Here is a 22647-nt window from a genome sequence, read left to right as displayed (position 1 = left end):
AGTCCTCAGTCCCACAGAATAATAAAAAAACTGCTGTTGGAGTTTGATGGTTGGTTCAAAGAGTTGTGTTACTAAAAACTATTTCAACACCTTCTGTTCCTTACCTACATGTACAAACTTTGAGCCAGATGCAGTATTATGTTTATGTATATTAACATTTCCTTTTCCCAACCTTAGGTACAGTTTTTGTAAAATAAAATAATTATTGGTTTTAAGGTTTATGTGCTGTTTTTTTGTAATTTTTGATTTAGTTTATAACGAATCCAACCCGATTATGGCTGCTAATTAAATGATCCTTACCCTTATCCTTCATTGTATGTAGAACACAGTGGTTTCAGGTACTTAAAATATGACAATTAATTAAGTACATGTTACCTTCTACCTTTGTATATAGCAACCGCTACATCACTTTGTAAGCAAAATTATCCCTCTAGAATACCCACAGAGCTCCATGAGTCCAGGCATAATTTCTGACAGAATGACTTTTTGTTTACTCCTACAGCTGAAACTGTCCTCTGTATTTATCATCGAATCACAACATGGGACCCTACTGGACCTAAAGTTATGACTCATCAACCTAACTGGATATGGATATCTCTACCACCAATGGACCCCATACTCGCTTGACACAGGAAGCTGCCATTACATACTAAGTAACAGCGCAGCGACTGCACTGTTCACTTTTCATCGTGAAGTCAACATGGCGAGGCAGGCACGTACTACGCTTTGCTTTGGACTGGTGCTTTTGATAAGCTTAGTGTCAAAGGCTCTTGCACAAGGATGGCCGTACAGGAGGTACTGTCCATGTATCTGCAGCGAGTTATCCTCCCCTGAGCTGACGTATGCTTTAGGGCCTGGTATGTTCAAACAGGTCGATTGTCAGTATCGGAATCTGAATGACGTACCTTCATCGTTCCCGCCTGACACGCAAGTTCTACTCTTGAACAACAATAACATTCTGAATATCACCGACAACATCGACTACCTGTACGATTTGAAATATCTGGATGTCTCCCACAACTTCTTGAGCGCGATCTACCGTGACGACATTGCAGCGAACAGGCGACTTCAATTTATAAACGCTGGTTGGAACCAGATTTCTTATATTTCTCGCTTATCTTTTAAAACAATGTCTAAATTGAAGCATCTGCTGCTCTCCACAAACAATCTGCTTTATATTCCGCAAGCTGTTTACGGCTTGACGACACTGGCCGTGCTTGACCTCTCCAAAAATAAAATTTTAGGAGTCTTCTCGGATTCCTTGCAAGGGCTGGATAGATTACAGTTTCTGCTACTGGAAAACAACAACATTGGAACTGTACAGCTGGGAGCTTTCTTTCAGACCCCACAGCTCGTGAATCTCAACCTGGACGGGAACAGGATAACTTACCTACCACCTCAAATCTTCAACGGTCTGACTTCTCTGGAAGTCCTGAAACTCAACGACAACCTTCTTCAAGGAGTAACCTCTGGGGTCTTTAACATCCTTTACAACATACAAACTCTTGATCTTCACGGCAATAGGGTGACTTCCTTAGATAGAGCTACATTCCATGGATTGAGCTTACTACAGAACCTTGACCTTAAAGAAAATGAAATTCGTAGTCTCCCGATGACACTATTTCAGGGTCTAGTAAGCCTGCAGACCTTGGACATCTCAGAGAACCCAAATATTGGAACCTTGCCGTATGGACTATTTGCTGGACTCTACAACCTACAGACCATTACTTTAAGCCATGTGACAAGGGTACCACAGAATCTCTTCACTGGCCTAACCAAATTGCAATCAATCAGAATGTCTGACAGTAGGCTGCCTTTAATTACTCCTTCTTACTTCATGGACCTCTCCCAACTGCAAGTTCTAGAGCTGCCGAATAATTGCATCGAGATTCTCCAGCCTAGCTCCTTCAGTCGACTGCGGATTCTAGCCACTTTAGATTTGTCAGACAACCTGATCAAATCTGTAGATAACACACCTTTCTCTGGTACTAGATTCCCGTCTCTGACGAGGTTACATCTGCAAAACAATCGCATTGGTGAGATCCAGGCAGGTGCCTTTGCCAACTTACCAAGCCTACAAGAGCTTCGTCTGGACAATAACAGCATCCCCCTCATTCCTGCTGGAATATTCTCCCATGGCACCAAACTGCGATCCATCACTCTGGATAATAACCAAATACACACCATAGACGGAGGTTTTATACCTACGATCACTAACGTGGACCGGCTTACTGTGGTCAACAACTACCTTAGTTGTGACTGCCAGTTGTTTGAATTTGCCCAATGGTTCCAGCAGCACTGGCAGAGTGTGGAGAGGGCAAATGACGTCTACTGCTATGCGCCAGAGGTGTACAAAAACAGGCGACTGATTGACTTGATCACTACAAACAAGAACCCTTTCATTTGCGTGCACCCAAGGATTACAACTGAGCCCAAAATAGCAAATGTGACAAAGGTAATGGGAGAAAATGTCTACCTCCACTGCCACATCACCCCAAAAGCAGTCGCAACTCTGACTTGGACATTACCGAGCCTACTAGAGATAGATGCTCCGTCCTTCCCTCCACTCATGAATCACACAACCAGAGCATTGGCTAATCACTACGGGACATTGGTTCTATACGACATCCAGAAAAACAACTCTGGTATCTACAAATGTACATCCTCAAACACAATCGGCTCAGACTTTATTATATACAACGTGGTGGTCAACGACAGGCCTCCCCCAACCCTAACACCACCTACTACAAAGGCTCCAAGACCAGGTACCACTCATGCTGGTGTACCAGGTACCACTCATGCTGGTGTACCAGGTACCACTCATGCTGGTGTACCAGGTACCACTCATGCTGGTGTACCAGGTACCACTCATGCTGGTGTACCAGGTACCACTCATGCTGGTGTACCAGCAAACACCACCATTCCCCCTGTTGTTACTTCAAAGGTCCCTTCAGGTCCAACACAACCAGGAGGGGCAACCACTATAAGGCCCGGACACAATGGAACCGATTCACCCTGTCATCCCAACCCTTGCATGAATGACGGAGTATGTAGCGACATATTAAAAGAGCACAGTGAAGAAAACAGCTCCGTGTTGAGCCAGGAGAGCACCGAGTTTGGCCAAGACCCACTCATGTACGTTGTGCGGTGCACGTGTCACAAGAATTACGGCGGCAGTCTGTGTCAGTACCGCAAGCCGGAGACCCCAAGGGAAATCACAGTCATCAGATCCACCAAGAATTACATCACATTAACGTGGAAAGGCGCGGAAATGCAACATGTACAAGGATACCGTGTGCTTTACAGCATTGTTGGCGAGAGGACGGTAATAAAAAGCGTGCCAATACATCCCACCGTACAGACCTACACCATGGAGGAACTAGATATGGATGTCTCATACAGGATTTGCGTGGTAGCATTCAACGAAGGTGGAGAGAGCCTTCTCGGTAGTAGCAACTGCATTTGGGCTGAAACGCAAAAGGCTGCCGAGCGTAAAAACTCAATCTTCAACATGCAACTGGTAGCTATTGGCGGTGGATGTCTCGCGGTGGTTATCGGGCTTTTCTTAATCGGTTACGTCTATCAGAAGCTCAAAGAACGCCAGCAAGACAAGGAAGAGTTTGGAGAACCTTCCTCGATGCAGCAGGCGGGACGAACAGGTTCAGTCTCCGAGGTACTGCGCCGCAACGTGCGAAGGCCGATGACCAGTACCTCGTCGTTTTACAGCAACTCAGATGATGTCATGCTTATTGATATTCAGGGGTACCCGGAAAGACAAATGTACATGAATCCAATGGACTCAAGACAAGGCATGCTTCGGGGAGACTTGGACAGAACTCATGGATTTCGGGAATTTATACCGGGGGAGCCGGATCTATTTCCTAAAGCGGCCAATAAACGAAAGACTCTTAAGATACAGGATACATCAATGTGAACCAGATGGTGGAAGCAAAAAGCTTCTAAAATAAAAAAGGTACGTGGAATTTGTTAAAGGGAGAGTGTCCCCATATTTCCAAACCTTATGGAGACCATGGGGGAAAAAAACAAAAAAAAGGAAAATAACAGGACTCCATAGGGAAATTCTAAAGACCAGGGTGCTCTACAAAGAATTTTGTGTACAAAGTCTATGAGAAAATCTTATGTACAGGGACAACGGAAACAACAAAAGTTGTCTACACAGGGATGCATATTTGAGAATGAGTGTAACTTTGGATTACTCCAAAAATTAAGAAGAAACTATAAATAAAAAGTGAACTGGCGGGTACAACCATGTGTGACCATGTGTAAATCTCTTAGATTTACACATGGTTGTACCCGCCAGTTCACTTTTTATTTGTAGTTACTTCTTATTTCTCCACACCATGCAAAGCTTCAAACAATACTTACTCCAAAATTTTTTGACAATAAAAAATCACTTTTTATGAGGTTTACAGCAACACCGCGTGAATAATGCTGGAGAGTATACTGACAATGAGTTTACATGTATATTTAGGCATGATATTTGGTCCTTGGAAAATAGTAGGAATATGTTATCGAGAACATGGGGCTCACCTACATTACAAACGGTTGACTACTTTAAAATGGACTTTTCAGGCTATTTTGTACACAATTTGTCTGATTTTTTCCCCGAGAGAAAACAAACCAGAAAGTATGCTTGTGAATAATAAATATAGAACATTGTTAGAAACAAGAAACAACACCTTTAAAGTATTCTAGTTAAAAAGAAAGAGGTAATTTGTCACAAAATAATTTGAATGAGAAGGGCTTCAGACCAAAAGCCTTTCACAGGCATCTGAAATCACACGGTTCTATGCAACAAGGGTGTTTTTTCTTTCATAATTTTTTCATTCAATTTCGATGACCAACTTAGCATAAATTTCACATGTTTGTTATTTTTATGCGTATGCTGAGATAAACCAAGTGAGAATACTGGTATTTTGAACATTACAAAAAGTACACCCTGCCTAAAAGAAGACTCTGCACACCAAGTCAATTTCTCATATACTTGTAGAAACATTGTATATTTGGTTTGCGGTAACAATATTTGGCTTGTAGAAACAATTAACAAAGGGAATAGTACACTGAAAGGTTTCATTAAAATGTCTGACATTAACCTGCATGTATATAATCTGTTACTTCAATGCCCATAGATTAAAGGCACTGGACACTATTGGTAATCACTCAAAATAATTGTTGGCATACAAACTTACTTGGTAAAGAGCAATGGAGAGAGCTCTTGATACTACACCACATTGTGAGAAACAGCTCCATCTGAAGTAACATAATTTTTGAGAAAGAGGTAAAATCTCACTCCACTATAAAATACTTCAGGCCTGAAGCATTTTATTATGCATCTGAACGAACACAAATTTGTGCAACAAGGGTGCTTTTTGTTTAATTTTTCTCTTGCAAATTCGATGACCAATTGAGTCCAAATTTTCACAGCTTTGTTTTTGTATGCATGTGTTGGGACACACCAAGTGAGAATACTGGTCTTTGACATTTCCAAACGTGCCCAGCCTGTAAGACCACGAGGGAGATTTGTGCCACATTGTAGTACTGTAGAAGCCTTTGCCAATTTCTATACGCCTACCGCACTGCACTCTTTACCTGTCCTTACAAAGAAAGGTACCACTTTATAAGCTTCCTCTTGACGGGAACAGTTACCATAGCTAGACACTGAGTAATGTCACAGAAAGAATAGACAGTACTTAAAGGGAAGGTACACGTTTGGTAATTACTCAAAACAAATATTAACTTCAAAACTGACTTGGTAACTAGCATTGGAGAGCTGCTGATAGTATAAAACATTGTGGGAAACGATTCCCTCTGAAGTAACGTAGTTTTTGAAAAAGAGGTTGTTTCTCACTAAAATATTAAAAGACTTCTAGCTAGAAGTCTTTAATTCCTATCTGAAAGCACACAAACTCGCCCAACAAGGAATCAAGGATGTTTTTTTTTCTTCTATCATTTTCCCCAAACTCCGATGACCAATTGAGCTCAAATTTTCACAGGTTTGTTATTTTATGCTTATGTGGAGATACACCCAGTGAGAACACTGGTCTTTGACAATTACCAATAGTGTACCTTCCCTTTAAAGACGATCTTTGTTTCTAAGGCTATAGCTTCCTAAAGTGGTTAACAAAAAACTTTCAGGGATATGTCTAATCACAGGGGCTATTGTCCGTCTGATTAAGTAATCTAAAGCCCATTACTGGCAAACTGTGGTAAAAACATTAAAGGAATGCCTGTATGAAAAAAGGGGCGGGGGCTGTGAATTAGGAGAGGGGGCATAATATGCTATGACTATTACAATGTACCTGTCCAGTTGATTAGAAATCCCATATAAAGGCACTTTTTTTATTAACCTTTGGTAATTATCAAAGACCAGTCTTGTCAATTGGTGTATCTCAGCATGGGCATAAAATAACAAACCTGTGAAAATTAGGACTCAATTGGTCGTCGAAGTTGCGAGAGAACAATGGAAGAAAAAACACCCTTGTTACACAAGTTGTGTGCTTTCAGGTGCTTGATTTCGAGACCTCAGCTGAGGTCTCAAAATCAATTCAAATACTTTGATGAGAAACTACCTCTTTAATAATAAACTGTAATTCTTCAGAGGGAGCCATTTCGTACAATGTTTTATACTATCTCCATTGCTCGTTACCAAGTAAGTTTTTATGTTCCGAATTACTTTGAGTAATTACCAATAGTGTCCGTAGTGCCTTTAATGTGTCCAAGTCCATTACTGCTATCCGAAGGGAATACAACATGAATAAGATGCAAAGAAAGGGACAGGGAATGGGGTGGGGGGGGGGTAATATGCTAAGACCATTATCTATCTGGTTAATTAAAAATCCCTTAATGTGTTCAAGTCCATTACTGCTATCCACTAGGAATACAACACGAATGAGATACAAAGAAAGGGGGCAGGGAATGGCGTGGGGGGGGGGTAATATCCAAAGACTATTATTACCCGTCCGAACAGTTAAAAAATCCCATAATGTGTCCGCATCCATTATCGCCATCTGCAGGGAATACCTACTTGAACATGAAGGAGATACAAAGGGAATGGAGGATATATAAACGAACAAGACTAGTACGAGCTTATCTTGCACAAAATCAAATACACTTTTAAAAGTGCATCAGGTGTATTCCCTTATTACTTTTTAAAAATGGTTGATTCAAAGTACATTACTAAAATGTAGACGTTTGTTTTTATATGCCACCTGCATAGATCCTTGTCACTTGACTGGTGACACATATTACATGCCATCCTTTATTTTGTCATACTGTGTACCGCCCTGACACTCAAAAATTAAATATTGGAGTCCCATATGAAAAACTATAGGATGTTTCCCAGCAATGCACTTACATGTACAATGCTCTCACACTCTTTACCTTTGTTTTTCTCTTCCAACCTGCCTTTACAGTCCCTACATGTATAAACCACGTTCCCTAAGCCCCATTAGTATTGTTTTTCTTCTGTACTCCTGTACATTGTACAAGTACTTGTCTCTTCCAATTCTGTGTAAAGACGGAAATGATTGTTGAATAACATAAGTACTAATGGCGTCACTTTTGCTCAAAATGCCCGGTTAGGCAAACATATTCCACCCCTCATGCGATCATTGCACCGGTGTGCCAATCCACAGAAGTAGTACTTTCAGGTCACAAAAGTAAACATAAAGCATGGACTTTACGTGTGCGAGTGTTTTAATGAAATTTAAGACATTGTTTGAGACTTGAGTTACCGAGCTTCTATTTGAAGCAAGAGTGCGGAGTGCTGAATTGAACTATAGCTGCCTATATGCACAAAATCCCTTACACACATTGTGGAACTTTGTTTTTTTTAATACTTATTCGATGAAACATTGGAATGAATTTGAAAGTCCCAAACCCAACTTGCATGTTGAATACAACTCAGTTCAACTCAGTTTGCTTCAAGTAAAGAACTACCAAGTATGATAGTTGCTTTGTTCAATATGTTCAATAAACTATCTATTCTTTTTTCTACATCACTCCCATTTTTGTTTCACCATTTTTGTTTGTTTTATTAACCACTACAGTTATTGCAAATCTGCATAACTAACAAATTCACAGATTCTATACATATAGCTTATACAGTATTCATTTTTCAGATTGATTTTATAATTGTTTGTGTGAAGAAGAAAAAAACTCTTCATGCTACATGTATTTGTTTTTTAAGAAAACTGCAAGTGCCACATGTTCATTTTGATAACAATTCAGCTTGTCAGCTTTTTAAAACTTTTCAGCTACAATATTTTGTAAATCACTCAATAAAACTGCTAATTGTAAATTACTACAACAAATCCAAAATCCTAATTTCTACATTTACTGTCAAATTTTCTGTCATCAGCAAAACCTGATGAAAGTCCTACGCTGTGAGTAGTTCCACATTTGTTTCTTAAATGTGACGCCTTGTCTACTTTGGTGACGTCCTGAAGGTGAACTTTTTTTAAGTCATGGTTTTGAACAAAGAGTTGCGTCATTTCCTCCAAGAGTCATCACCGAAGTCTTCGGTCAACAGGATTCATCACAACTATCTCTAGATCATGTAGTTGGTCAGACTCATTAGCTCAACAAGAGAATCATTACCACTGACATACTTGAATCAAACTTAAAGGCACTGGGGTGGATTTCACAAAGGTAGTCCTAACTTAGGACTAGTCCAAGGCAATGCTAAGAGATAGGACCAGTCCTAAGTTAGGATGAGTTACTGGTCCTAACTTAGGACCAGTCCTATCTCTTAGCATTGCTTAGGACTAGTCCTAAGTTAGGACTACCTTTGTGAAATCGACCCCTGGACACTATTGGTAAAGACTCAAAATAACTGTTAGCATACAAACTGACTTGGTAACAAGTAATAGAGAGCTGTTGATCGTATGAAACATTGTGAAAAACGGCTCCCCCTGCATGCCCTGAAGTAACATACACGTTCTATTTGATTAATTTCTGAGTAAAATATTTGAAATTGAGACCTAACGTGTGAGGTCTCGAAATCAAGCATCTGAAAGCACACAACGCTATGTGAAAGGTTTTTTTCCTTCTATTATTATCTTGCAACTTCGATGACCAATTGAGTTCAAATTTTCACAGGTTTGTTATTTGATGCAAATGTTGAGAAACCTACACCAAGTGAGAAGACTGGTATTTGACAATTACTGAAGGTGTCCAGGTCTTTAAATAACAGGTACCAGGTATGGTGTACACTGTTTAATTTCATGGGTCATTAAAGGTTCTGGGTACTTGTTGTAACATAAAACACAATGTCCACAGATTTACTTTAAACTCACACAGTTCAAAATTTGTGAGAAAGCTTCCCTTAAAATATTACTTGCTGGGATGCTGTATTTTTTTTTTTATAGAAATGAGTAACACCAGCGACAACCTAAAAACCCCTCAAAGGGTGAGTTGACATCTAGCTGTTGTCACAAGTCAATGTCCTTTTCACGATACTACCATATATTACCTTTGCAAAAAAAAAAAACTGACAATGACTGTTGCTAGAAAATTAATGAGCTTATTGTTAACGATCTACATATAAATAAATTAATTTTTCAAGTGAAAACGCTCATCAAGAACTAATGACACCTTTTCATTACCTCAGCACAGTGTTCTGGCTCCCTAGACTATGAAATTCAATATTAAAGGAGCATTGCAGAGTTGGTAAAAAAAAAAAATCAAACATCACAGGTTAACTTAAAACCTTCACGGTGTAATGATGATGATTGTAGAAAACATCCTTTAAAATATTTCTGTCTGGAATGTCATATTTGATGAAAAATGAGTCAAACTAATTTCCCGTTTGGAGTTTATCGCTAAGTGAGTGTTTTTTTGTGATTTTTCACTATTTTCCTCGCACCCAGATGGCGGATCAAACTCAAACTTATACAGGTTTGTCAGTTTATGTATATGGTGGTTCACATAAAGTGCCCACACTGCCAGCAACTGTTTTATTCACAACAAAAACAATTCTGTAATGTTCCTTTAACATAATCCCCATTGACTCAATTGGCAATACGTCCTTGATCACATACAATATTAATTGAGGTGTCTAAACTCATCTTTTATGGATGTAAATTGTGTTTTACTGATAAGACTATCTCGTCTTCATGGAAACAGCCAACAAATAATTAAGTGCAGTTGTTGAAATAATGGACTCGTTGAGTGATTATTATGAGAGAATCAAACTACTTTACATATACATGTAGCACAGTTTTTTTATGATCATCACAAATTATAAGTTGCAAATTTTTAAATTAAAATAATGAGTTGGCTTGGCCGTTAGACTGTGCAAGTCTCATGCATATTGAAAACAAGAAAACAGCTTATAAAATGTTTCTTTTTAGAAATATTCTACTAATTTAAAAATGAAATAAAATTACAACTTGGGGCGAGTATCATTTTTATCGCCATAAACTGTGTTAAACTAAAACTAATTGAAAAAATAGAATCGGGCACACAAGTTGAACAGTTGGGACTGACTCAAACAGCATGATACTTCAAGGAGACAACAAAGGCGATCGTCTCTATGCCCCCGGGTCATTACTTTGGATTGGTGCCCTTAAAATGCTCTAATAGAAACTTACACTTTCATCATAGGGTGCCCTTTACCGAGGTGAAAATGCCTTGGTGCCCTTGCCCTTTCAAAATCGAAGCATACAGGCCCGACTCAGTCTCAGAAATTTGAATATGCATGAGACTTGCACAGTCTATTGAGATCAACATGTGTCGTTAACAAAAACTTGCCTTGAACCCTATGACACTGCAAAAAGTATTAATACTCCAGAGCAATTCAGTAAATTTAGTTTTTACTTCTTTAAAGCCGTTTTACCCTTTCGGTTCAGAAAAAAAAAAAAAAAAAAGTTCACAGATTTACAAATAACTTACAGGGTTTACAGAAGGCAATGGTGAAAGACTTCTCTTGAAATATTATTCCATGAAATTCTTTACTTTTTGAGAAAACAGCAAAACAATATAAATTCTCGTTAACGAGAATTACGTATTTATTTTAAACGCATGTCATGACACGTCGAAACGCGCGGAAACAGTGGTGGGTTTTCCCGTTGTTTTCTCCCGACTCCGATGACCGATTGAGCCTAAATTTTCACAGGTTTGTTATTTGATATAGAAGTTGTAGTACACAAAGTGTGGGCCTTGGACAACACTGTTTACTGAAAGGGTCCAATGGCTTTAAACGTCATCAAGACTTTAAATATTCACGTGAGGTTTGCGGTAGAACTATCTGTACATTTTCTTTTGAGTAATGTTGGTTCTGAAAAGAACTGGTGGTTGGCAACTCAACATTGGTACCTTGCAATCGGGATATTTTGATGAACAATCTGGGAGATATTCAGAATTACGTAATGGGGGGAAAAGTTTCCATAATCAGTAAGACTTCCAAACTTGTTCATCAGAACATGAACAGACTGGTTTATTTTCAGGGAACTTTCTGCACAATCAAGAAGACTTGGCAGCTCTAATGTGGAACTGTGTCTTAAAGGGATGCTGCAGTGAATTCAAATAAAACAGTTAATTTTGCTGTCATTCATTTCATTTATGTTTTGTTTATTCCCGACATATCTGACTTGCGTAGTTAGCGAATAAGTCATGCCCTCCCCCTTTTGTGGATTGTTACCGCCCCTACCATCAACGTCACATCGGGAATTTGAAGCATATCCCCATGCTAAGGGAAATGCTTGTGATTAAATAGAGAAGTACAAAAACAGTTTGAACGGTGAAAAGCAATACTAGACAGACACAACAGACCAAACAGAGCATGACACTTTAAGGTCTCTTTCTCCAATACAGCTTACTGCTATAATATAGTCAGGCAAAACAATGTATCCATAGAGTGGCAGAGTCATTAAAAAATAACTACATACCTTTGTGAATATTTAAATAAAAGCTTTTAGGCCTTTGTACTTTTAAACTTGCATTAATATTATCCCTCTTTGAATTTTTTGTGTGACAGATTTGAGACAAAAACTTCAAATTTAAGAAAAAATAACCTAATACTTTTAAACTACATTACTTCAAAGGGGTGTCGTCTTTTAAAATGTTTTATTACATGTATATCACCAGCTCTCCAGTGCTCTTTACCAAGTAGGTTTGTATGGTAATTACATGAATTTTTGTTAACATTAAAGGAACACGTTGCCTTGGATCGTTTGAAAAGCGTATGTAACCGTATATTATAGAATGCATATGATTAGAAAGATATTTTAAAAGTAGAGTATAATGATCCACACAAACATGCCTCGAAATTACAGTCCGCCATTTATGGGAGTCAAGTTTTTGGCTCCCATAAATGGCCGACCATGTTAGTTCGCAAAGTAATAGGAAAACCACACAATTTCGAGGCAAGTTTGTGTAGATCATTGTATTCTACTTTTAAAACATCTTTCTAACCATATGCATTTTATAACAAATGGTTACAAACGCTTTTCAAAGACCAACTCGACCAATCCAAGGCAACGTGGTTCTTTAAATATAAAGGTAGGACCAACCTGGTTTTTAATATTTGTCTTTTGAATTGTATATATTGTATTGTGTAAAATAAAGTTAAAAAAAAAACGTACACACAAAAAGGCAAAACCAGAGCACAAACACTGCCAGGAGCAGGCTTATTGCTTGAAATATTTAAGTCGAAGTATTCAGGTTTAATTTAAAAAAACCAATGTAGTTGTTCACAATGAGATTTTGGTCTGCTCAGACTCTTAAGTCGTTAGTGCAGTTTGTTTGGATTTCACCAAATTAGTTTTGCATATTTTGGAGCTCCTGGTACAATGGAGTTTATTGATCAAGTGTGGTCTCAGTAGTAATGGTTGGCAAAACAAAACATTCAGTTTCTAAGAAAAATATTTAGTTTTGAATTTTGATTATTTTTTATCATGCGACAACTTTTTAATTATTCTGAGTATGAAATTGCAATTGATGATCTTATATGGCATTGAGCCCACAATTATGTGCATTTTTATCTGTAAAATCGATTGTTGAATTTTTTTACGTCCGGTTGCATACGTCTGGTTGTCTGTATTTGGAAACAGATGGCTTGAAATTAATTTGTTTTTCTCACAAAGTTGTATACTATCAACAGCTCTCCATTGCTCGATACAAAGTAAGTTTTTGTGCTAATAATTATTTTGAGTAATTAACAATCGATCACGTGCCTTTAACAAGGAAAACAAAACGGATTTGATGAAAACAAAACACAAAAATAACACGTTGTACCATGTGTTTACCAAGTTGCACATGACTTTGTAATGTGTTTTAAAAAAAAAAATTACGCATATTGTACATTTTTTGATGTATAAGGCTAATTTTCTATGTAGTATGTTTTGAACCAGTCTCGTGAAAAATAAGCGAAAAGTTGAAATATTATCATTATTGAAACTGGTGTGTCAAGTGGCAAAAACAAATTATTCTTGGATCTATTTATTTGGGACAATTGTCACTTAAAATAGATAAATAAGTAAAGGATCTTAAGAAATACTTTGGTTCTACTTAGTTGTATATTTGGTTTGCGGTAACACCATGTGTGTATCTACTTGCCAGGTGGAGTTTGTTCTAAGAGAACTGTCTTGCTTTATTCTACTGCCTTGGAGTAGATAATCAGAGGTTTGGGAGACTTCTCAGTTCTGAAAAGAACTGCCCTGCTTTTTACTATTACCAGGGCGGATGGTATAGAAAATAGACTGGACTACTTAGCTTATAGGATCGTAATAACTGTACTGCCGCGGAGTCAGTTCTGAATTGTTCTCAACGTTTCGACTAGCTTGCTCTAGTCATCGTCAGGAGACTTCTATTTAGTTGTAATACAATTTGTAACCATAGGGTGTGTCCTGTATGGCATGTACAGCACACTGTAACTTTTAATTAAAAAAATTTGTTAGCTTTGTATATGCCCCTTCCAATCAATGTACATGTAGGACAAACAAATTAATAACATAATAAACTTGTTTAAAAAAATCAATTATATGTATTTATCTGAAATGAAACATAAAGCAAGCGTTGGAAGAAGTATGAATAAATGGACACTTTATTCCTCTTTTCTGTTAATTTTTAAACTTGACTGGTATTTCGTGATAAAACCAGTTCTGAATTTCCAGGTGTTGTTTATTTGCAGGTAATCGGTGCTATAGTAGGATAGGCAGACAAGCTTATTAAAGGCACTGGACACTATTGGTAATTGTCAAAGACCAGTATTCTCACTTGGTATATCTCAACATATGAATTAAAAAACAAACCTGTGAAAATGTAAACTCAATTGGTCATCAAGGTTGCGAGAAAATAATGGAAGAAAAAAGACCCTTGTCGCACAAGTTGTGTGCTTTCAAACGCCTTAAAGTTGAGACCTCAGCTAAGTTCTCGAGTTCAACTCAAACTTTTTAGTGAGAATTTACTTCTAAAAAACTACGTTACTTCAGAGGGAGCTGTTTTTCCCAAGGTTTATACTATCAACAGCTCTTCCATTGCTCGATACCAAGTACGTTTTTATGCTAACAATTATTTTGAATAATTACCAAAAGTGTCCAGTGCCTTTAATTGTTGTTCATATGTTGCTAGGGTAACTATTCATTCATTGTATAATACAGTCAGCACCTTGGACGTAGCATTGCTTGCATTTGAAGTGCAACCAATTCTACAAAAGGGAGAGTGTTGACCATAGATACAAAATGCTTGGTAAGGCCGAGCCATTAAAGGAACCAGTGCCTTGGATCGGTCGAGTTGGTCTTTGAAAAGCGTTTTGTGACCGTTTGTTATAAAATGCATTGGTTAGAAAGATGATGTAAAAGTAGAATACAATGATCTACACAAATATGCCTCGAAATTGCGTGGTTTTCTTTTTACCTTGCCAATAACACGGTCGGCCATTTATGGGAGTCAAAATTTTGACTCCCATAAATGGCCAACCGTGATAGTTCGTGACGTAAAAAGAAAACCGTTCAATTTTGAGTGATACTTGTGTGGATCATTATATTCTACTCTTAAAACATCTTTCTAACCAATACATTTCAACGCTTTTCCAACGCTTTTTATAGACCAACTCGTCCGATCCAAGGCAACGTGTTCCTTTAAACACTGTCACACTCCATTTATGTTGACTCTGGCACTACCCTCAAGTATAAACATGTCCTTTCTAAATGCTATATTTTGTCACCTGACGATACTTCAATCATCGTCATTATGTTTACTCACTTTTTTAAATTATTATTTTAATCAAACAAATTGTAAGGGTTTGACAGGCTGTATTAATTCTGGCTCATGAATAAATATTTGTTTGAGCGGTGTAAATTGTAAGATTGTATAAACCAGGAATTGAACACTGAAGTAGATGAATTGCATTGTATTATTGTGTACTCTGGTAATAAACTGAAAGTTTAAAGGTAAGTTGTGTCAAAGTAATTGTGTCATGATCTTGACTGCTGGCCATTCTTTTAGTCTAAAGCCCATCATTCCTGCGAATGAGAATGCGAAGCGAATGTTGACGTGGCAAAATTCGCAATGAATATCGCAGCAGTTCAGCTCTGGGCAACTCACTTGTGAATATCGCTGCGAAAGGATAGTTGTGACGTCAAATTCACGTCAAATTCGCTTCGCATTCGCAGGAAGTATGATCCAGCCTTTAGTCTAAAAGGTGTAGCCCTACTTTTCATGTTGATTGACAAGCTAAGGAAACTCAGACTACAAATGACTAATGAAGTTAGCTTTGCTTATGGCTATAAATTTTAGCCCAAGAAGCTGGCCTGAAATTACACACAGGCCACGCAGGCCATGGCCTGTGTTGCCCCAAATCATGGCCTTGGTGCCCCTCCAAAAAATGTCCCATTGACTTTAAGATTTTCAGTGGGGAACGCATGTTAAAAATAAAAATGGTCTTGCCCTTTCAAAGATGAAATTCCAAGCCTAAGGTTAGTTAAAGGAACACGTTGCCTTGGATCGGTCGAGGTGGTTTTTGAAAAGCGCTTGAAACTGTTTGTTACAAAATGCATATGGTTAGAAAGATAACTTAAAATCCACACAAACATGCCTCGGAATTTCACGGTTTTCCTTTTACGCCGCGAAGAAACATGGTCGGCCATTTATGGGAGTCAAAAATTTGACTCCCATAAATGTCCGACCGTTTTAGTCGACGAGGTGAAAGGAAAACCACGCAATTTTGCAGAATATTTGTAGATCATTGTATTCTACTTATCATTGTATTCTACTTTTACAACATCTTTCTAACCATGCATTTTCTAACAAACGGTTACAAACGCTTTTTATAGACCAACTCGTCCGATCCAAGGCACTGTGTTCCTTTAATGTGTGATCAATCAAGTGACTTTGGCTAGAAAGACTTCCAGCCAGTAGTCACTACCACAGTCGTCACTTAACACACAGGCGTAAGAGGTATATGATCAATGGGATCGCTAATTACACACGTACAGAACAAAATCAATAGTCAAGCAAATTTTAAAATAAGAATAAGATTGATTTTTCAGCACTTAATTTTCTATCTTTGATGATTTCAAGCCCTGAATTTGATGATTTCAAGCCCTACATGTACTTGTTTTTTTACATTGGGTTTTCCTATTGATTTCAACCCCGTAATAAACTGTTAAAATTCTCTACAAAGCTTTGTTTTTATTTGTAGTACAATATTTTGGCCGTTCTTTTTGATGGCACAGCAGAGCTTATTGCAGTTTTTGTTTCACATGACTAGAAAAATTTTGCAAACACGCACAGGCAAAAAAAGTCTGGTAATTTTGTCATTAGAAAGTCAATAACCAACCTTGAGTCTGTGACCTTTCAGATAACTTTACTAATTGACAGCCTTGTTGTAAATATTTCAAAGGCATAAGCGGAAGACTCTCATAATTTGCCCATAATATTAAATGTATTGACAAATTAAGATAATTGCTCGTAGAGTCTCCACCTACGTCTTTTAAGTTTAGTCTTTTAGCTTTCAAGTTTGTCCATTTGCAAGGTATTTTGAATAGATGACTGGATTAATGGTTAAAGAGTTATTTAACTATGATGTTACCTTTAGAAGTCTAACAATTTTGGTAACAATGTCACCCCCCCCCCCCACACGAATGTGGCTACATTCATACATGTATGAATTTGATCTCTAGCTTACACACACAATGGCATACCTGCCTACATAGCAAACCCATACCCACAATGTTTTAGTTGCATTTAAAGGAGTTGGGTACCTTTTCAAAATATCCATAGATTTACATTAAACTTACATGGTTTGAAGATAATGATAGTGGAAAGCTTCCATTCAAATATTACTTACTGAGGTGCTGTAGTTTTTGAGAAATTAGTAAAACAATGTCATGAAAATATGTGTGTAAATGCTTAAAATAATGTTTGTTTCATGAGACGAAAATTATCTTCATGACATTGTTTTACTCATTTCCCAAAAACTACAGCACCTCGGCACATAATATTTTCAGGGAAGCTTTCTACTATCATTATCTTCAAACTGTGTAAGTTTAGTGTAAATCTGTGGACATTGTGTTTTTTGTCCTACAAAAGTTACATATAGACCCTTTATAGGGAAGTTACACTATTGGTAACACTATTGGTCAAAGACTAGTCTTCTCACTTGGTGTAGCTCAAAATATGCATAAAACATTAAACCTGTGAAAATATTTGAGCTCAATTGGTTATCAGAGTTGGGAGAAAATTATGGGGGAAAAAACCACCCTTGTTAGACGAATTTGTGTGCTTTCAGATAGGATAAAAGACTTCTAGCTAGGAGTATTTTTTTTATTATTTTAGTACGGTGAGAAATTACCTCTATTTACAGCTCTCCAATGCTTGTTATCAAGTTGATATTTTTTTGGAGTAATTACCAAACGTGTACATGTACTGTACCTTCCCTTTAAAGGCAGTAGACACTATATTGGCATTTACTCAGAATACTTATGTATTAGCATGAAAACGTACTTGGTATCGAGTAATGGGGAGAGTTTGATAGTATAAAACATTGTGAGAAGCGGCTCCCTCTGACGTGACGTAATTTTCAAGAGGTAATTTTTCCTGAATTTGATTTCGAGACATCAGATTTACAACTTGAGGTCTCCAAAACAAGCATCTGAAAGCTTCGTGTGACAAGGGTGTTTTTTCTTTCATTACTATCTCGCAACTTCGATGACCGATTGAGCTCAAATTTTCACAGGTTTAATATATTATGCATATGTTGAGATACACCAAGTGAGAAGACTAGTCTTCAACAATTACCAATAGTATCCAGTGTCTTTAAATGTATCTACAGTCAAGCTGCCAAAATAATCACAGATTGTGGGATCAACCACGAATTTGACAAAACACATTCTGTTGTGTGAGTCAGGAGTTAAAAGAAGTGAGAACACTGGTCATTGACAATTACCAAAAGTGTCAAGTGTCTTTAATATTACAAGATGTTCAGAATTAGGGACTGTCATTGGAATTCTCTAGAAAAAAGGAACGGCTGGTAGGTATCTCTTTGCTTAGTCCATATATGAGTTGGTAGTAACCAGCTACATGTACTTAAAGCTGTTGCGGGTTACCAGCTAACTAAATCTGCTGCTAAGAAAGGTCGCCCTATTTCAACGCATGACATCTAGCCATACCCATACCAGCTAAATCTAAGATATTTAACCCTGGGTTTGGCTCGTAAACTTTGATGGGGCTATGAGATCAATATATCATTTATATTTTTTAAAGCCTGGCATAGTTCATTTCAGAATTTCTGCTTAGTAATCGAGCTTGTTTATCAGCAATTTATTTATAATATTGGCTGTTTGTTACTTGATACTCTTGGCGCAGGTGATCAGAAAAATAGATAATTAGCTCTCTGAAATCTAGCCCTAATATTAATCAATTTAGAATGTTTAATTCCATATCTTTGTTGAGTCAATCAATATTCAGCAAAACACAATAGTGAAGAAATTTCAGAAAAGCTATAACAATGAAAGCTTCCATACCAAACAGCCAATGGCCCAATCGAGGAACAATGACATATAGAAAAAAAAACATTTGATCAACTGATCTTCAAAGAGGTGTCCACATTAAATAGCCTGCACTTGACCCCTGCCTACCTGTTGGAGTGGCAGAGGGGCTCAAGATGGAAGAGAGCCAAAAAGGAAGCGAGACAAAGAAGCAAGGAATAAAAATAAGATTCATACACACCCCCATTAAATTTTATACAGCACACAAACAAACAGTGAACCCCACAAGGGCTTTTCTTTGTCCAATCTGGACCACACAAGAGATTTTCTTTTAAAGGGAATAATAGAACAACAATAGTAGGACTGGCCACAAACACATCAAAGCGTCATGGTTGAGCGGTCCCGTCAATCAGACTCAAGTTCTGGTGCCTGAATCATCTTTTGTCCTTGAGCAGGGCACTTAACCATAATTTCTTCTCTTAACCCAAAAGTATAAATGGGGACCTGGGAGGGCTGAGACAGTTTTGTTTTGGAATAACCTCTTAGCACTAACAGGAGCAGCTTGTGGTTGCATATGGCCCAAGGAGTTGAGAAAGTTAGAGGAATGGTCCAAAAGTATGCCTAATAAACGGCAATACTATTGTTAGCCTCATGACGATGACTTGAGCAAGCTAGTCGAAACGTTGAGACCAATTTCAAGAACTGACTCCGCGATAGTGCAGTTAATTACGATCTTCTAAAAAAAGCCAAAGTAGTAGTCACAGGCAAGTTTCTTTACCTTCTGCCGGGGTAGTAGTAAAAAAGCAGAGCAGTTTTTTTCAGAACTGAGAAGTCTCCCCAACATCCGATAAATATACTTCGAGGTAGTAGAATAAAGAAAAACAGTTCTTCTTAAAAGAACAAACTTTACCTGACAAGTAGATACACACATGGTGTTACCGCACACTAACTGTTAAATAAACCCTGAATCGATCTTGATCTACCAACTAGGATTTGTGTGCCAATGAAGACCAAGTATCAATTGTATCATTAGATGATTAAAAAACTCAAGAACAGATTGTCAGAAAAGCTTGGGATTACTTCGAATAAATTCCTGTTGGCAGAAAAAAAACCAGTACTAGTCATACGTTGTGTATCACTAACCTGTACACTGTCACCTCCTGTACTGTTACTCCTCGCTTATCTTTGGTCCCCGAAAACCCAAAGGACTGACGCCTCACACTGTAAAATGGGAACATTAAATTTGCATAAAGGATAAAGAATATTATTTGGTTTTACCAAAATCCTAATACTATAAATTGTCAAGGTTTGTAACTTGACCCTTACAGATAAAAAGTATGTAAGAAGTGATTTTAAATTTGAACGTACACAGAATTCTCTGGGGCACATCCTAAAATGAACCTCTCCATAATTCAAACTACATAAAAAAAAAAATATAAAAAAAATAATAATATTCAAACTACATATTCGTTTTCTTTATCTTGTTTTCCTTTAACAAATTCATCACCCTTAAAAAATTCAGTGACTTTTTTTTTTTAAAGGAAAACAACTTAAGTTCTTCTCCACTCATCTTTGATGTGTCATGGCCGAGTGGTTAAGAGCACCAGGCTCCCCCTCCAGTTTTTCGATGAGCAGAGAGTGGGTTTGAGTCCCTGTCAGGGCAATTAAAGGAACACGTTGCCTTGGATCGATCGAGTTGGTCTTTGACAAGCGTCCTGGAACCGTTTGTTATAAAATCAATATGGTTAGAAAGATGTTGTAAAAGTAGAATACAATGATCTACACAAATATGCCTAGAAATTGCGTGGTTTTTGTTTTACCTCGTCGACAAACACGGTCGGCCACTTATGGGAGTCAAAACTTTTACTCCCATAAATGGCCGACCGTGTTAGTTCGCGCCGTAAAATGAAAACCGTGCAATTTAGAGTGATACTTGTGTGGATCAATATATTCTACATTTAAAACATCTTTCTAACCATATGCATTTCATAACAAACAGTTTCAAATGCTTTTCATAGACCAACTCGTCCGATCCAAGGTAACGTGTTCCTTTAATGCCACAGGTTCATTGACTAGACTACATAGCTACATGTAGTGCTTGTTACAGCACCCACAACACTTAAAGGAACATTACAGAATTGGTTTTGCTTGCAAAAATGTTGCTGGCAGTGTAAGCACTTTATATAATCCACTATATATGTAAACTGACAAACCTGTAGAAGTTTGAGAACGATCAGCCATCTGGGTCACGAGAGAATGGTGAAAAACCGATTACAAATTTTGCATTGCATCGATGCCAAAACAAAAATGAGTACCGGGTAAAACGCTCCCTGAGCGATAAACTCCAAAATGCGAAACTAGACTATTTATTTCTCATCAAATATGAACGTTCAGACAGAAATAGTTCAAGGGATGTTTTCTACTATCATCATCATTAGACCGTGTAAGTTTTATACAAATCTGTGATCTTCACGATTTTTGTTTGTTACCAATTCTGTAACATTCCTTTAATGTGAAAGATGAGCTCCCATCAAGGGAACTCGCCAAACTCCCGCAGGTGGATTTTGTACTCAATTAGCATTCACAGTGCACAATCTCTTTTGCTATGCACAATTGTTGGATGAATTCGTTCCCGATTTCACTTATACACCCGTCTTAATATTCATGCACGACGACCCCTTAAATGAGGCCATCGGAGCACATCACGCCACCACCACCAGTACCAGCCACTTGATCCGAGTTGCAGTGGCTGCACCGATGGCCTTGTTTTGGGTATCGTTACCTCATGCGTAAGTATTAATAGAGACATATAAGATGTCCTTGATTCAGTTACCAGATAATCCCCTGCCCTCCATAGCTTTGGTCAGTTTGTAAATGCCACCCCCCCCCCCTTTTAGTGCAGAGTGACCTGAACTTAAATCTTTCAGGATGTGATTAAGAGGTGATGTATCAATATCGTCAATCCAAACCTTGAACCCACCCTTCCTCATTTCCCCCCTCGGAACATTTAAGGGTAGACAGACCTTGGTTAAATGGGGCCAATTTCATAAATCCTCTAAGCACAAAAACCTAACAGAAACGGTTTACCAGCCAAAAAGATATTAAGTTTACATTGTTGTGACTGGTGTCCCACTAAACTAAGCAACGATTTTTGTTAAGCAGTATTTTCTGCTTAAACAGCTTAATGAAGTTAAGCCCAGGGCATAACAATGTTCTGCCAAGCAAAAACAAGCACAGATACCAGTCACATACATGTATTGTACGAGTGAGATTTGATTTTTAGCTGGTATCCTTATTCTAGTATCAGGCATGCAACTGCCCATTGAAAAAAAAAAAAAGGAAAATTTTCAAAGGCACAAGGCAAGTGTGGAGCGAGGCAGCCAAAACACCACGGGACATGATACCCACAATGGTACCCTAGAAAATGTTGAGGTTTATTATGCTCTTAGGTGCATTTTTAGCATGTACTATGCTTATTTTACATGATTGTAGTAAAATAAAAAACGGAAAAAAAAAATTTTAAACTTTTTTTTCCCCGTTTTTTTTCTTTCTTCACGTTAAAAAAACCCCAAAAAACTTGGAATTCCGCGGAAGAAGTGCATGCCTGTAGTACGCATATATATGTTGTGCTTAGCTACCTTTTGTGCTAAATGATGGTTTAAATTTTAAAACCTTCACAAAAACTTGACACCTTGTT

At 37.8% G+C, this 22647-nt stretch overlaps 2 protein-coding genes across 3 annotated transcripts in view; one reads left to right on the top strand and one right to left on the bottom strand.

Moving 5' to 3' along the window:
* The window catches only part of LOC139954443 (pseudouridylate synthase 7 homolog), a 104710-nt gene that overhangs the window by 52189 nt on the left and 29874 nt on the right, over positions 1 to 22647 (bottom strand). For both annotated transcript variants that reach the window (XM_071954244.1, XM_071954243.1), the window contains exon 7: positions 20094 to 20171. In XM_071954244.1, the coding sequence (XP_071810345.1) occupies positions 20094 to 20171 (78 nt within the window). The remainder of the gene's footprint in view (positions 1 to 20093; positions 20172 to 22647) is intronic.
* LOC139934078 (uncharacterized) lies at positions 701 to 8506 on the top strand. Its single transcript, XM_071928370.1, has 3 exons — positions 701 to 2813; positions 2970 to 3973; positions 8381 to 8506. The coding sequence occupies exons 1-2, from the start codon at positions 701 to 703 to the stop codon at positions 3932 to 3934; spliced, it is 3078 nt and encodes a 1025-aa protein (XP_071784471.1). The 3' UTR covers positions 3935 to 3973; positions 8381 to 8506.

The sequence above is a fragment of the Asterias amurensis genome, chromosome 2 (assembly GCF_032118995.1).
Source record: "Asterias amurensis chromosome 2, ASM3211899v1".
Taxonomy (NCBI): domain Eukaryota; kingdom Metazoa; phylum Echinodermata; class Asteroidea; order Forcipulatida; family Asteriidae; genus Asterias; species Asterias amurensis.
The sequence above is the reverse complement of the archived record's forward strand: the minus strand, read 5'-3'. Positions and strand labels throughout refer to the sequence as shown.

What these genes read in the sequence shown, in the direction of transcription:
- LOC139934078 (XM_071928370.1), top strand. Translation starts at nt 701, where the DNA reads ATGGCGAGGCAGGCACGTACTACGCTTTGCTTTGGACTGGTGCTTTTG. An exon ending in CACTCATGCTGGTGTACCAG is followed by an intron (nt 2,814 to 2,969) that starts GTACCACTCATG and finishes CAACACAACCAG; the next exon opens with GAGGGGCAACCACTATAAGG.